This window comes from Littorina saxatilis, linkage group LG8, assembly GCF_037325665.1.
Source record: "Littorina saxatilis isolate snail1 linkage group LG8, US_GU_Lsax_2.0, whole genome shotgun sequence".
Taxonomy (NCBI): domain Eukaryota; kingdom Metazoa; phylum Mollusca; class Gastropoda; order Littorinimorpha; family Littorinidae; genus Littorina; species Littorina saxatilis.
Window position 1 is genome coordinate 48745700 of NC_090252.1, and position 15000 is coordinate 48760699.

Sequence of the window (15000 nt, forward strand, 5' to 3'; positions counted from 1 at the left end):
CGAGGGGGGGGGGTTACTGTGATGGTAGTGATGAGCAAAACTGTGGTGTGTATACTCAGGGGTGAACGAGGGGGGGGGGGTTACTGTGATGGTAGTGATGAGCAAAACTGTGGTGTGTATACTCAGGGGTGAATGAGGGGGGGGGGGAGGGGTGCACTGGGTGAACGAGGGGGGGAGGGGTGTGCACTGGGTGAACGTGCCCCCTCTGCTAAAACAAACAAGTAAGAGTGAGAGATATAAAATCTGATTCCGCGCCATGTGATAAGCTCAGATGGCACCAGATTATGAAAGCACCATTTTGCACCTTCGGACAGTTCCATTTACTGGGGAGGGGCATGTGTGTGTGTGTGTGTGTGTGTGTGTGTGTGTGCGTGTGTGTGTGCGTGCGTGCGTGCGTGCGTGAGTACGTGCGTGCGTGCGTGTGTGCGTGCGTGCGTGCGTGCGTGCGGTTGTGTGTGTGTGTGTGTGTGTGTGTGTACATTGTACGGACTGATTCCATTTTGTTTTCTTAGTTTACTTTGTGGTCTCCGTGTTAGAAAATATTTACATTCACGTCGTTCACAGTAAAGTTAAATAGGTTCCTGAAACCTCATATCAGTACAGTTCACGATGATTTTTTCAAATCTTTTTTTCTTTTTTTAACACACACACACCTAATCTCCTGTAACGTACAGGGTGACCTTAAAAATGCCACGCACAACAATGTTAATAATTCACATGTGTTTACCAAATTGCTTCATATTAGGTGTGCATTGACTTCAGCCTATGCATGTATGACCTGTCCACACAGTAGCAACTGTGTAGATGACATGATCTGACTTTTGTGCGATTTCAAAACAAGTTTCTAAATTCGGTGGTCGACTCAATAGAACGAGGTTTGACATTGTACTAACATATTTTAAATCCTTCAACTGCAGTCTCCCTCCACTGCAAGATGCAAGGAGGAAAGGAAGACCCGGAGAAGACGGCATCATTCGTCTCGCTGTCCGGGCTGACAATATAACTAGTGTGATCGACAAGAAGAAGAAGAAGAAATCCTTCAGACTTTAACCTTTTTGATTATTTGAATGTCTGCAGTATACAAAAACACCCCCTTCACCCCCAAAATACTCGATGACCCGAAGAAAGCAGTTACAACAGCTAGTTTCAGGGCAATCCCTTGACATGACAGCGTTGGTGTCATTAACATTAACGGAGGTGTCATTAACATTAACGGAGGTGTCATTAACATTAACGGAGGTGTCATTTGGAACACATTTTGAAAGAAGGTCAAAGTCGGACAATTTATCCTACAGACTGGACACTTTGTACAATGTTTGTGAACAAACCGAAATTCATGCACACTAACTATGGGGATATTAGCTGATCTCAAATGACTGAAACATAACCCCTTTGTAGTGCAGTTATACTTGTGCAATGGAGCGCAACATTCATCAATGACGTGAACTCATGCCCCCATGCAACATGCTCTGATCGTGTCTGTAATCACTGTATTAAAGTCACTGACCGCATATACTTGGTTATGATATTAGATCATTCGAATAACTCCAGAGGTAACAATCTGGCGGGCTTTAATTGTGTTAGTTCGGTAAACCGCTCAATTTCAAACCTCGTACTGTTGAGTCGATCCCAGAAATTGGAAACCTTTTTTGAAATAGCAAAAATGTCAAACCATTGAATCTACACAATTGACATTGTGTGCAATGGTCATACATAAGCTGAAGTTACTGTACACTAAATATGAAGTTATTCGGTTTACAGAAGGAGAATTGACTCATTGCTGATATTTTCCCCTGAAAGCCTGTTGACAGTGTTTAGGCCAACAAAAAAAAGGTCTGTTTACGGTAACCCGACCGACCCTAGTTTTTAGGCCCGACCCTAATCTTTTTTTGGATCGTCTGAAAAAAAAACCCACCGCATCCAAAATAGAGCTGTTTGCGCTCAAACAGCAGACGACAGAAGGGAGGTAAGCTCAAAGTACTGTTTATAGTTATGTTGAGCAAAAACAGGGATTGATGAGAAGAAATGAACTGTGAAACATCATAGAGAGGGGAGAAAAAAAAGAAGAAAAAAAATTGGGAAAACAAAAACAAATAAAACCCGACCTACCGACCCTATTTTTTCACCCTATGTTACCGTAAACAGACCTATTTTTTTTTGGCCTTATATAAATTTTGCTAGCGAATTGGACGTGTTCACCGACTTGGTGGAAGTGTGGCAACAACAAGTGTATCTGGAACGCCGATCGCTGTGACGGGGTCACCCACTGTGCTGATGGCAGTGACGAAGACAACTGTGGTATGTAGCGACACGAGAACACCAATGTGTACCCCCCGCGGGTTAGGGGGAAGAATTTACCCGATGCTCCCCAGCATGTCGTAAGAGGCGACTAACGGATTCTGTTTCTCCTTTTACCCTTGTTAAGTGTTTCTTATATAGAATATAGTCAATGTTTGTAAAGATTTTAGTCAAGCAGTATGTAAGAAATGTTAAGTCCTTTGTACTGGAAACTTGCATTCTCCCAGTAAGGTCATATATTGTACTACGTTGCAAGCCCCTGGAGCAATTTTTTTATTAGTGCTTTTCTGAACAAGAAACAATTAACAAGTGCTCTATCCCACCCCCCCCCCCCCCCTTTCCCCGTCGCGATATAACCTTGAACGGTTGAAAACGACGTTAAACACCAAATAAAGAAGCAATGTGTGTGTGTGTGTCACTCTGTCTCAAGTCTGTTTTGTTGTAGTGTCGCTGGTTACAGATATGTTTTTTGGGGAGGAGAATGGGGGGTGTGTGTGTTTGTTTAGGAGGGGGCTGTGCGTGTGTGTGTGTGTGTGTGTGACTGTGTGTGTGACTGTGTGTGCGTGTGTGTGTGTGACTGTGTGTGCGTGTGTGTGGGTGTATGTGTGGGTGGGTGGGTGTGAGAGAGAGAACGAGAGCGAGAAAGAGAGGGAGAGAGAGATTGAAAGAGAGAGAACTATAGAGAAAGGGAGATAAAAAGAGAGAGAAAAAGAGAGAGAGAAAGAGGAGAGATAATGAGAATGAGAGAGAGAGAGAGAGATAGTAAAAGAAATAGAGAGAGATTGAGAGAGAGAGAGAGTGGATAGATGGATGGTTTAATCATTAGGGACAAAGCCCCATTTTTAGGGGTGTGACACGAAGACAAAAATATACATCAACATAAATACATGAATAACATCAAACATCGCCATGTCAAAAACATCAAATAATTAACAATACAGCAGTTCAGTATAGATATACACACATGCATACTCTAATCTAACATACACACTCCACCTGAAAACAGATCGCCCCACTGTCTCAGATCTGGTCAGGGTGTCACGTGGGCTAAGCCCTCCCTTGGTCACATGCCGACAATCAACATCCTCACTGCTCGCTGTTTCAAGTTGGACTTTTAATTATGAATTCATTTTAGAAAAGGTGCCAGTGCCTTTCACGACATCAATTCTTTAAAAACAAATCTGCCACGTAACACAGAGAGCCCCAGTCTGTTCGTTTTTAGTAAATGACCAAGTGGCAGGAAGGTGTTATCCCGTGGATATACAAGCCTGACCAGATCGGTGACAGGGAGCGAACTGCTTTCACGAGGAGGTAAAAAAAGAAAAACGCATCGAAAAAAGGTTCAAGGTTCAGCTGCAATGAGCGATCTTTCTTTTGCACCATCTGGTACAGATCGAACGGAAGTATTTTTCAACAAGGGACTGCATTCTCTGAGCTGCGTCATCATGCGCAATCCTAAACAGAAAGTATTACCATGCATGCAATTATATGGTGAGTCCTTGTAAAGCCTCCAGTTATTTATCAATGCGTATCAGAACAAACAGTCTTTGTGTGTGTGGGTTTTTTTTTCAGAACAGTGGACATGTCCATCTAACAGGTGGAAATGCAGGGACAATACTCTCTGCATATATGGTCGGTGTGATGGAAAGTACGACTGTCGTGATCGCAGTGATGAGGAAAATTGCGGTATTTATACCTTCTGTCTTGCTGTCTGTCTGCATTTCGTGTCTATCTCTCTGTATCTATCCTTGTCTGTCTGCAGTTCAAGTTTGTCTGTCCATCTTTCACACTGTAATGGATTGAAAAGCTGGAGGGAAACGATGTAGCACACACACACACACACACACACACACACACACACACACACACACACACACACACACACACACACACACACACACACACACACACACACATCTGACTCCGACCTGTCTCTCGCATGTTCGTTCCCTTTCATACATAAATGGTAATCCAAACACATAAATTAATAAAACTAAGTATATCAATCCACAATGAACATATAAATCACAGGAATATACACTTTTAAACACAATGTTTACATATCAAATATTCATGCACGAATAGAGCAATCCACGTTGGCCTAGTGGTAAGGCGTCCGCCCCGTGATCGGGAGGTCGTGGGTTCAAACCCCGGTGTAACACGAAATATTTACTCCACGAAAAATTTACTCCGGAGTAAATATTTCATACAAAATGCTTACGAGAAAAGAACTCCCCAAGGCACGAACAAATTACTTCCTCCACGAAATTTTTACTCCCCATTACTTCCAGTAAAAATCTCGTACGCAAAAATGGGATGCTGGCGAAGGGATAATGCCAATGTGATCTCGCGCACACGAATGTCGCGCTACCCTCCTTCCAACCATTCCACCACCAGGACTAACAGGGGACAAGGGAGGTAGAGGTTACATGCCGAGTCTCAGTGATTATCAAAAATAATGGCGGATCATGAAAAATGCGAGCTTCAGCGAGCTTTTTCGTGACCGCGAACTGAGACCATTATTTTTGATAATCACTGAGACGAGGTATGTAACCTCTTTATTCCTCCTTTCTTCAGTTATTCAAAGAACAGAGGAGTTTTTGTGCGAAAGTTTGATCGAATCATTTTCATACAACCAGTCTACCTGCGCAGGCGATCGATTAATGCGCGGTTATATAGTTCCGTGCAAATCCTTCAATTTTGTTAACACTTCTTGTCAGTTTCCATGTTTTGAACTAAAATCAAGTACACAGTTATGTTGTCATTCTGCTGTGGCGGCAAAGGCAGATAGTGTGTGTTCTGTTCATGTTTTGGTATCGCTCAGGAAATGTTCTTTCCTCGAATATGACTAGCAGACGAAGTTTTACACCAGTGTTCCAACGTTAAAAACTGTATGAAGTTCAGTTTTCTGGGGCAAAATAGTGTATGAAACCGCTGCATGTTCTTTAAGTTGATTAAATGTTTGCAATTGATTGCGTGTGATCTGTTTATAAAATGAAATATTGTTGAAAACTGACCGTCGGATTGCAGTCTTGTCGATGCAGCCGAAATCTGGAAGGGGAACTACTCGTGTCGCTAGACAAAGTATGAGAGTTACTTTTCCTTGGAATCTTGCTAGCGATAGACGATTGTGCACGGCAGATCTGAATTAAAAAAAAAAAAACTCATGGATTTTATATTGAGATTCATGTGTTCAAGCCTGTAGTTGTTGGTTTAAATGCGGTATGGTTGTATTGTTTGCTCCAGAAACGTAGATTTTGTACACTAGAGTGTTCTGAACTTTTGAGTCGCAAAAAGTAGATCCACAATGTGTACAGTCTCTACCCATGAGCTATCGAGAATTCAGGCCCGTTGTTGGGTAAGTGATTTTGGTTGTTGGGTAAGTTACTGAAAAATAACTAGCCCTACAAGTTTACAGAGAAAGAAGCAGAGGGGGGAATAATACAAATTTCGTACACCTGGCATGGGAAGTTAAATTGCTCGTGTTGGGGTGAAGTAATTTATTCGTTATTTATTCGTCAGGGGAGTAACATTTTTGTACGAAATGCTTACTCGGAACTCACCTGTCTTGGGGAGTAATTTTCTCGTGCAATGGGGGAGTGCTTTTTTCGTAAAGGGAGTAACTTTTTCGTACGAAATGTTTACTCCGGAGTAAAAATCTCGTGGGGGTATTTTTTTCGTGTTACACCGGCCGGGTCTTACCAAAGTCTTTAAAATTGGCACTCTAGTGGCTGTTCTACCTGGCGTCTGGTATTATGGGGTTAGTGCTAGGACTGGTTGGTCCGGTGTCAGAATAATGTGACTGGGTGAGACATGAAGCCTGTGCTGCGACTTCTGTCTTGTGTGTGGCGCACGTTATATGTCAAAGCAGCACCGCCCTGATATGGCCCTTTGTGGTCGGCTGGGCGTTAAGCAAACAAACAAACAAACAAACAACAACAAACAAACAAAAAACAAACAAACAAACGTTGAACGATAAATACACGAAGACGCGCACATAGCACACACAAAATGCAGCCCGACGATGATGTCCAGAACTTCGCTCAACTTCAACGAATCCTATTTTCACTTGTCGATGACAAATACAAAATAATGATAAATACGAAGTCGGGTCACAAATATACCTCACGCGGCATATTACCAACAGCTACAACGCCGAAGAAAACTATGAAGAAGATAGATGACATCCAGACTTGACAATGCACGAACACTACAGGGCGGTCTGGCCATATGCTAGCACCAGTCTCCCTCGTAGTGACGACACAACCCTCCGGCTGCCTGCGTCATCACCTCCAGGCACTAAAATGACTATGCTCCCACAAATACAATATAGATAACTCAATCGATAATCTATTTCCAGTCTTACATAAACATACGAAAATACACTGCCGGTGACACAGGTATGACATCAACAAAACCTAGACAATCTTCTAGGTACCGAACCATAATAAACAGTAATAACATGTAAAGTGGCTTATTAACGATGGCATGCGCTAAAGAATGACCCATACATTCAACATTAAAAGAGTTTGCTCACCAAGGTCCTCGGTCCAAGGGTCTAATCGAGTCTCTGTATTTTACATTTAACTATGTTACCCAAACAGGTACAACAGGCAGACTGACTTACACGCTGGCACAAGTGAATAAAATACTACAAGTTTGCATCCTTGTTCATTGGCTCTATCGACGCCAGTTTTTAACCGCTTGCTTCCCTTTATATAACTCCTTAGTATGTCATCGATAATAGAGGATTTTGGGTATTTTTCTTGCAATGACGTCAGCGCTTTTCGGCGATTGGTCAATGCATTTCGTATCAATAATGTCGGCCACGCCGCTTGAAATTATCGCTACTTCATATTGCTTCATAAAACAAGTCGCGTAAGGCAAAATTACTACATTTAGTCAAGCTGTCTAACTAACAGAATAAAACTAACCGCCCTGCGTTTTTTCACCAAGACAACTCACAACACTGGCTCGTCAATCCCTGCGAGAAGGAAATCGCTCACTTTTCACGTGCAAAACGAAGTGAAAGCAACAAGCCAGAATAGCGCGGTAGCGTATTGCGCTGAGCAGGAAAGCGTGCTTTTCTCTTTTCTGTTTAATTTTCTGAGCACGTTTTTAATCAAATATATCATATATATATTATGATATGATATATATAACAAAATCAAGGAAAAGAAAAGCCAAACAAAGAATGTCAAGTGGCAGCCCACATTTTCGACCTGTTGCCAGGCCTTCCTCAGGGGCGTGTAATTCTGCGAGACGCCAATTCATGCATCAATTACTAAGCAACACAATACCATGGTTATTTTAGTTACGAATCACAAAGCAAATATTTCAAAAATAAAATTTACATTCAAGCTTAGATAAATATATAAATATATAGAGATAGATGACAGTGTATTTTTCGCGTGGCTATAAATTGATTCGACCTTTGCACTTTTACAGTGAGGACAACTTACGGGTCCAAGGAAAGCGTTCTGGACACTGCGGTGACCTTCTAAAAATAGTAACAGAACGCCGGGAATATCCGAAGATGCCCCTAATACCGTACTGCACCATACGAAGGAAGGGAGGTAAACGCTGAAAACACGGAGAAGATAAGGAAGAGTTATGGTACTTGATCCCGAAAAAAAACCAAAATCGGTTCAGCGCTGCGCGCTGAGAGCACGTATTGAAATATCTCATCGACCAGATTTTGTGCAGGGTGTATCTGAATATGGACACCAAATTTGAAGCAGATCCATCGAGAACTTTGGCCGTGCATCGCGAAGACACAGACAGACACACAGACACAAGTCGTATATATACGCCAAGCTTAGGTCCCTCCCAGATTCGTGGAATGGGAACAGCACGAAAATGATTCAGTGGCCATAATGCCATTCCTGACCATATCGAGTCCCATCCTTGTCGACGAATGTAACCGTGTTAATCACCTTTGGAGGCGAACTCCACTCAAACAGGATTGAGCAATTTAGAGCTTATCTCTAAGCCCTTTTGAACTGTTATGGCTTCTCAAAGGAAGGCCAGTACATACAAATACACAAAAGCCGCCAGACCACATCACAAACAGAACTGAACAATCCACAGGTGTTGCCCACATAGAGAGAGAGAGACACACACACACACACAAACACAGAGAAGCCGTATATATAGAGAGATAGATGACAGTGTATTTTTCGCGTGGCTATAAATTGATTCGACCTTTGCACTTTTACAGTGAGGATAATTTACGGGTCCAATTTACGTTCTGGACACTGCGGTGACCTTCTAAAAATAGTAACAGAACGCCGGGAATATCCGAAGATGCCCCCTCATACTATAGTGCACCATACGAAGGAAGGGAGGAAAACATGGAGAAGATAAGGAAGAGTTACTGGGAATGGTGAAATGAACAGAAAACCCAAAATCGGCACGTGTTGAAATATCTCATCGATGATATTGTGTCCGGGGTGTAGCTGAATACGGTGTCCAAATTTGAAAAAGATCCACCGAGAATTTTGGCGTTGTGATGTGGTGTAGCGGCTTTGGTGTGTCGGTATGGGGGCCCGGGTAGCTGAGGTGGAACCAAAATCGCCTCAGCGCTGCGCGCTGAGAGCACGTGTTGAAATATCTCATCGATCAGGTTGTGTCCGGGGTCTCTGTGAATAAGCCCACCAAATTTGAAGCAGATCCATCGAGAACTTTGGCCGTGCATCGCGAAGACACAGACACACAGACACAAGTCGTATATATATATAGATATACTAGAATGAATACCCGCTTCGCCGGGTAGCCGGCTTCGCCGGGAAGAAGTACTTAGAGCCGTACGCCGGCTTCGCCGGGTCCGAACAATGGACCCGCCAAGCTTAGGTCCCTCCCAGATTCGTGGAATGGGAACAGCACGAAAATGATTCAGTGGCCATAATGCCATTCCTGACCATATCGAGTCCCATCCTTGTCGACGAATGTAACCGTGTTAATCACCTTTGGAGGCGAACTCCACTCAAACAGGACTGAGCAAGTTAGAGCTTATCTCTAAGCCCTTTTGAACTGTTATGGCTTCTCAAAGGAAGGCCAGTACATAAAATTACACAAAAGCCGCCAGACCACATCACAAACAGAACTGAACAATGCACAGGTGTTCCTCACATAGAGACACACACACACACACACACACACACACACAGAGAAGCCGTATCTATAGAGAGATAGATGACAGTGTATTTTTCGCGTGGCTATAAATTGATTCGACCTTTGCACTTTTACAGTGAGGATAATTTACGGGTCCAATTTACGTTCTGGACACCGCGGTGACCTTCTAAAAATAGTAACAGAACGCCGGGAATATCCGAAGATGCCCCCTTCATACAAACGTGCACCATACGAAGGAAGGGAGGTAAACGCTGAAAACATGGAGAAGATGAGAAGATAAGGAAGAGTTACTTATAATGGTGAAATGAACACAAAAACCAAATTCGGTTCAGCGCTGCGCGCTGAGAGCACGTGTTGAAATATCTCATCGATGATATTGTGTCCGGGGTGTAGCTGAATACGGTGTCCAAATTTGAAAAAGATCCACCGAGAACTTTGGCTTTGGTGTGTCGGTATCGGGGCCCGGGTAGCTGAGGTGGAACCAAAATAGCTGAGGTGGAACCAAAATCGGTTCAGCGCTGCGCGCTGAGAGCACGTGTTGAAATATCTCATCGATGAGGTTGTGTCCGGGGTCTCTCTGAATAAGCCCACCAAATTTGAAGCAGATCCATCGAGAACTTTGGCCGTGCATCGCGAAGACACAGATACACAGACACACACACAGACACACAGACAGACACAAGTCGTATATATATATATATATGTTTTTGGAATCAGGAAATGATAAAGGATCAGATGAAATAATGGTTGGATCGATTTCTTAAATTTTTTTCGTAGTATTAATTAACTTATTTTTGTTAATTGTGATAACATTTTAAGAGTAAGCATGACATATGTATATATTTTCTGATTCATAATTTGATTACGAATCAGATGCAATCTATTTTAACTCTGTTTGCGAAAACTTGATTTTAATGACAACTGTGATGAGCAAACTCATTAATAATTGTTTAGCCTACAAGCTGAAATACAATACCAATGCCCGGGCTTTGGCAAAGATTACTTGACCAAAATGTCAACAAAATTGGTTGAAAAATGAGAACGTGACAGTGCCGCCTCAACTTTCACAAAAATCCGGATATAACGTCATCAAAGATACTTATAAAAAAATGAAAAAAATGTTTGGGGATATTATACTCACAAACTCTCATGTTAAGTTTCAGGAAGATCGGTCCAGCAGTTTGTTTCGGAACCGATCTATACACACACACACACACACACACACACACACACACACACACACACACACACACACACACACACACACACACACACACACACCACGACCCTCGTCTCGATTCCCTGTCTCTATGTTGAATCATTAAGTCATAACTTGACAAGAGATGGAGTTAGAAAGAGAGAGAGAGAGAGAGAGAGAGAGAGAGAGAGAGAGAGAGAGAGAGATATCGGGGGGGGGGGGGGAGAGTATGCGGTGAGGGAGGAGAGACAGAGACAGAAAGAGGGGCAGACAGGCAGACAGACAGATTGATAGAAACACAGACCTACAATTACAAACCTTATACACATAGTTTCTTCTCTAAAAGTCGTACAACGTGTCTGCATCGTCCTTGCATAAACAAATGCATTCCACCAAATTGTACCTAAGAGCACATTCATAATTATGTGAGAGAGAGAGAGAGAGAGAGAGAGAGAGAGAGAGAGAGAGAGAGAGAGAGAGAGAGAGAGAGAGAGAGCGTAAGCGAGAGAGGGAGAGAGAGAGAGAGAGAGAGAGAGAGAGAGAGAGAGAGAGAGAGAGAGAGAGAGAGAGGGGGGGGGGGGGGGAGAAAGAGAGAAAGGGGTCAGACGAAGTGAAACCAGACAGATTGATAGAAACAGACCTATAAATTATGATTAAAATTTAAAAAAATCGGAAAAAAACAACTTTGTTTGTGTCTAACAAAACAACAAAACAAGCCATTAAGTTTCGACCTCCCCTTCAAACTTCAAGAATAAGTACATTATGACGTTTGATCACGAAATGTATGCTCTTCAAACTTCAAGAATAGGTACTTTAGGACCTTTTAAAAGTTAACGAACTATATGTATACCATTATCGTCGGTGAAATCATGGGATCTCGAAAGCTTTACCGCCATAGTGCTCCTTGATTTTTGCGCATTTTCTGACGAGAGGTTGAATAGATTCCAGTTTTGTAAGCGCTCTTTTATTGCAAATGTTGGTAACTCGTATCTGAAAAAAAGATCAAAAATATAAAAACAAAACCACGTAAGGTATCTTACGAATTTCCCTTAGGTAAGTTTTGGTTTTGAGAGTCCGTGAATGAGCACTTCCGAGTTTCCCGCGGCACTGAAAAAATTGGTTGAAGAAGAAAACTATTAAGGCTTGGATGTGAAGTGTGATGTTATTGACACCCCCCCCCCCCCCCCCAGCTCTCTCTCTCTTTTTACATTAGTCAAGTTTTGACTAAATGTTTTAACATAGAGGGGGAATCGAAACGAGGGTCGTGGTGTATCTGTGTCTGTGTGTGTGTGTGTGTGCGTGCGTGTGTGCGTGCGTGTAGTGCGATTCAGACCAAACTACTGGACCGATCTTTATGAAATTTGACATGAGAGTTCCTGGGAATGATATCCCCCGAACATTTTTTTCCTTTTTTTTTTAAATACCTTTGATGACGTCATATCCGGCTTTTTGTAAAAGTTCAGGCGGCACTGTCACGCCCTCATTTTTCAAACAAATTGATTGAAATTTTGGCCAAGCAATTTTCGACGAAGGCCGGACTTCTGTATTGCATTTCAGCTTGGTGGCTTAAAAATTAATTAATGACTTTGGTCATTAAAAATCTGAAAATTGTATTTTTTTTTCTAAATCGATCCAAATTTACGTTTATCTTATTCTCCATCATTTTCTGATTCTAAAAACATATAAATATGTTATATTTGGATTAAAAACAAGCTCTGAAAATAAAAATATAAAAACTATTATCAAAAATAAATTTTCGAAATCAATTTAAAAACACTTTCCTCTTATTACTTGTTGGTTCCTGATTCCAAAAACATATAGATATGATATGTTTGGATTAAAAACACGCTCAAAAAGTTAAAACGAAGAGAGGTACAGAAAAGCGTGCTATCGTTCTCAGCGCAACTACTAAACCGCTCTTCTTGTCAATTTCACTGCCTTTGCCATGAGCATGAGCGGTGGACTGACGATGCTACGAGTATACGGTCTTGTTGAAAAATTGCACAGCTACTTATTTATTTATTTTATTTTTATTTATTTTATTTACGAGGATTTATATCGCGCACGTATCTCACCACACAAGGCGACTCAAGGCGCATATTACCTATTAATGCCGTGTGAGATGGAATTTTTTACACAATATATCACGCATTCACATCGGCCAGTAGATCGACTGCCTTTAGGCGCTGCATCCACCTTTCACGGCCTATTATTCCAGGTCACACGGGTATTTTGGTGGACATTTTTATCTACGCCTATACAATTTTGCCAGGAAAGACCCTTTTTGTCAATCGTGGGATCTTTAACGTGCACACCCCAATGTAGTGTACACGAAGGGACCTCGGTTTTTCGTCTCATCCGAAAGACTAGCACTTGAACCCACCACCTAGGTTAGGAAAGGGGGGAGAAAATAGCGGCCTGACCCAGGGTCGAACACGCAACCTCTCGATTCCGAGCGCAAGTGCGTTACCACTCGGCCACCCAGTCCCTGCTTTGACTAAATGTTTTATTTTCGCCTTACGCGACTTGTTACATTTAGTCAAGTTTTGACTAAGTGTTTTAACGTAGAGGGGGGAATCGAGACAAGGGTCGTGGTGTATGTGTGTCTGTCTGTCTGTCTGTCTGTGTGTGTGTGTAGAGCGATTCAGACTAAACTGGACCGATCTTTATGAAATTTGACATGAGAGTTCTTGGGTATGAAATCCCCATACGTTTTTTTCATTTTTTCGATATGTCTTTTATGACGTCATATCCGGCTTTTTGTAAAAGTTGAGGCGGCACTGTCACACCCTCATTATTCAATTAAATTAATTGAAATTTGGGCCAAGCAATCTTCGACGAAGGCCGGGGTTTGGTATTGCATTTCAGCTTGGTGGCTTTAAAACTAATGAGTGAGTTTGGTCATTAAAAATCTAAAAATTGTAAAAAAAAATATTTTTTTTATAATACGATCCAAATTTACGTTCATCTTATTCTTTATCATTTTTTGATTCCAAAAACATATAAATATGTTATATTTGGATTAAAAACAAGCTCTGAAAATTAAAAATATAAAAATTATTATCAAAATTAAATTGTCCAAATCAATTTAAAAACACTTTCATCTTATTCCTTGACGGTTCCTGATTCCAAAAACATATAGATATGATATGTTTAGATTAAAAACACGCTCAGAAAGGTAAAACGAAGAGAGGTACAGAAAAACGTGCTATCCTTCTCAGCGCAACTACCACCCCGCTCTTCTTGTCAATTTCACTGTCTTTGCCATGAGCGGTGGACTGACGATGCTTCGAGTATACGGTCTTGCTGCGTTGCATTGCGTTCAGTTTCATTCTGTGAGTTCGACAGATACTTGACTAAATGTTGTATTTTCGCCTTACGCGACTTGTTTTTACATAGAGGGGAAATCGAAACGAGGGTCGTGGTGTATGTGTGTGTGTGCGTGCGTGCGTGTGTGTGTGCGTGTAGAGCGATTCAGACCAAACTACTGGACCGATCTTTATGACATTTTACATGAGAGTTCCTGAAAATGATATCCCCGGACGTTTTTTTCCTTTTTTTGATAAATACCTTTGATGACGTCATATCCGGCTTTTTGTAAAAGTTGAGGCGGCACTGTCACACCCTCATTTTTCAATCAAATTGATTGAAATTTTTGTAAAGCAATTTTCGACGAAGGCCGGACTTCGGTATTGCATTTCAGCTTGGTGGCTTAAAGGCATATGTACGCGCTCCCGTGTTTACAAAGTGTAGTTTGCCCATAATCGATGTCAAACGCACCATAAGACCATATAATGACGATATGTCACCATGCGCGGACCATATACATGCATTACAGCTTGTTCTAGCCTCTGAAAAAGTGAGGATGTCAACAAAGCCGCGGTGTTAGCTCCCTTGCATCAACGTTACATGTGTTGCCAAATCTATAAATAGGACGATCCAGATCAAAATGAAAATTAACATATCTCAACATTGAAGGGGTCCTAGACCACAATATTTTGCAGGGAACTTAATTTAGCATGTCTCCAGCTGTTGGTAAAGCAATTAGCGTGTATAGTCATCGAGTACATATGCCTTTAAACATTAATTAATGACTTTGGTCATTAAAAATCTGAAAATTGTAATAACATTTTTTTTTATATAAAACGATCCATATTTACGTTCATCTAATTCTACATCATTTTCTGATTCCAAAAACATATAAATATGTTATATTTGGATTAAAAACAAGCTCTGAAAATTAAAAATATAAAAATTATTATCAAAATTAAATTGTCCAAATCAATTTAAAAACACTTTCATCTTATTCCTTGTCTGATCCTGATTCCAAAAACATATACCGTACTTTCCGGGTGACAAGGCGCTTCGTT

At 41.5% G+C, this 15000-nt stretch overlaps 1 protein-coding gene across 1 annotated transcript in view; it reads left to right on the forward strand.

The window, feature by feature from the left end:
* The window catches only part of LOC138974701 (low-density lipoprotein receptor-related protein 1B-like), an 82499-nt gene that overhangs the window by 56481 nt on the left and 11018 nt on the right, over positions 1-15000 (forward strand). The window contains exons 16-17 of the mRNA XM_070347422.1: positions 2182-2298; positions 3871-3984. Coding sequence (XP_070203523.1) covers positions 2182-2298; positions 3871-3984 — 231 coding nt within the window. The remainder of the gene's footprint in view (positions 1-2181; positions 2299-3870; positions 3985-15000) is intronic.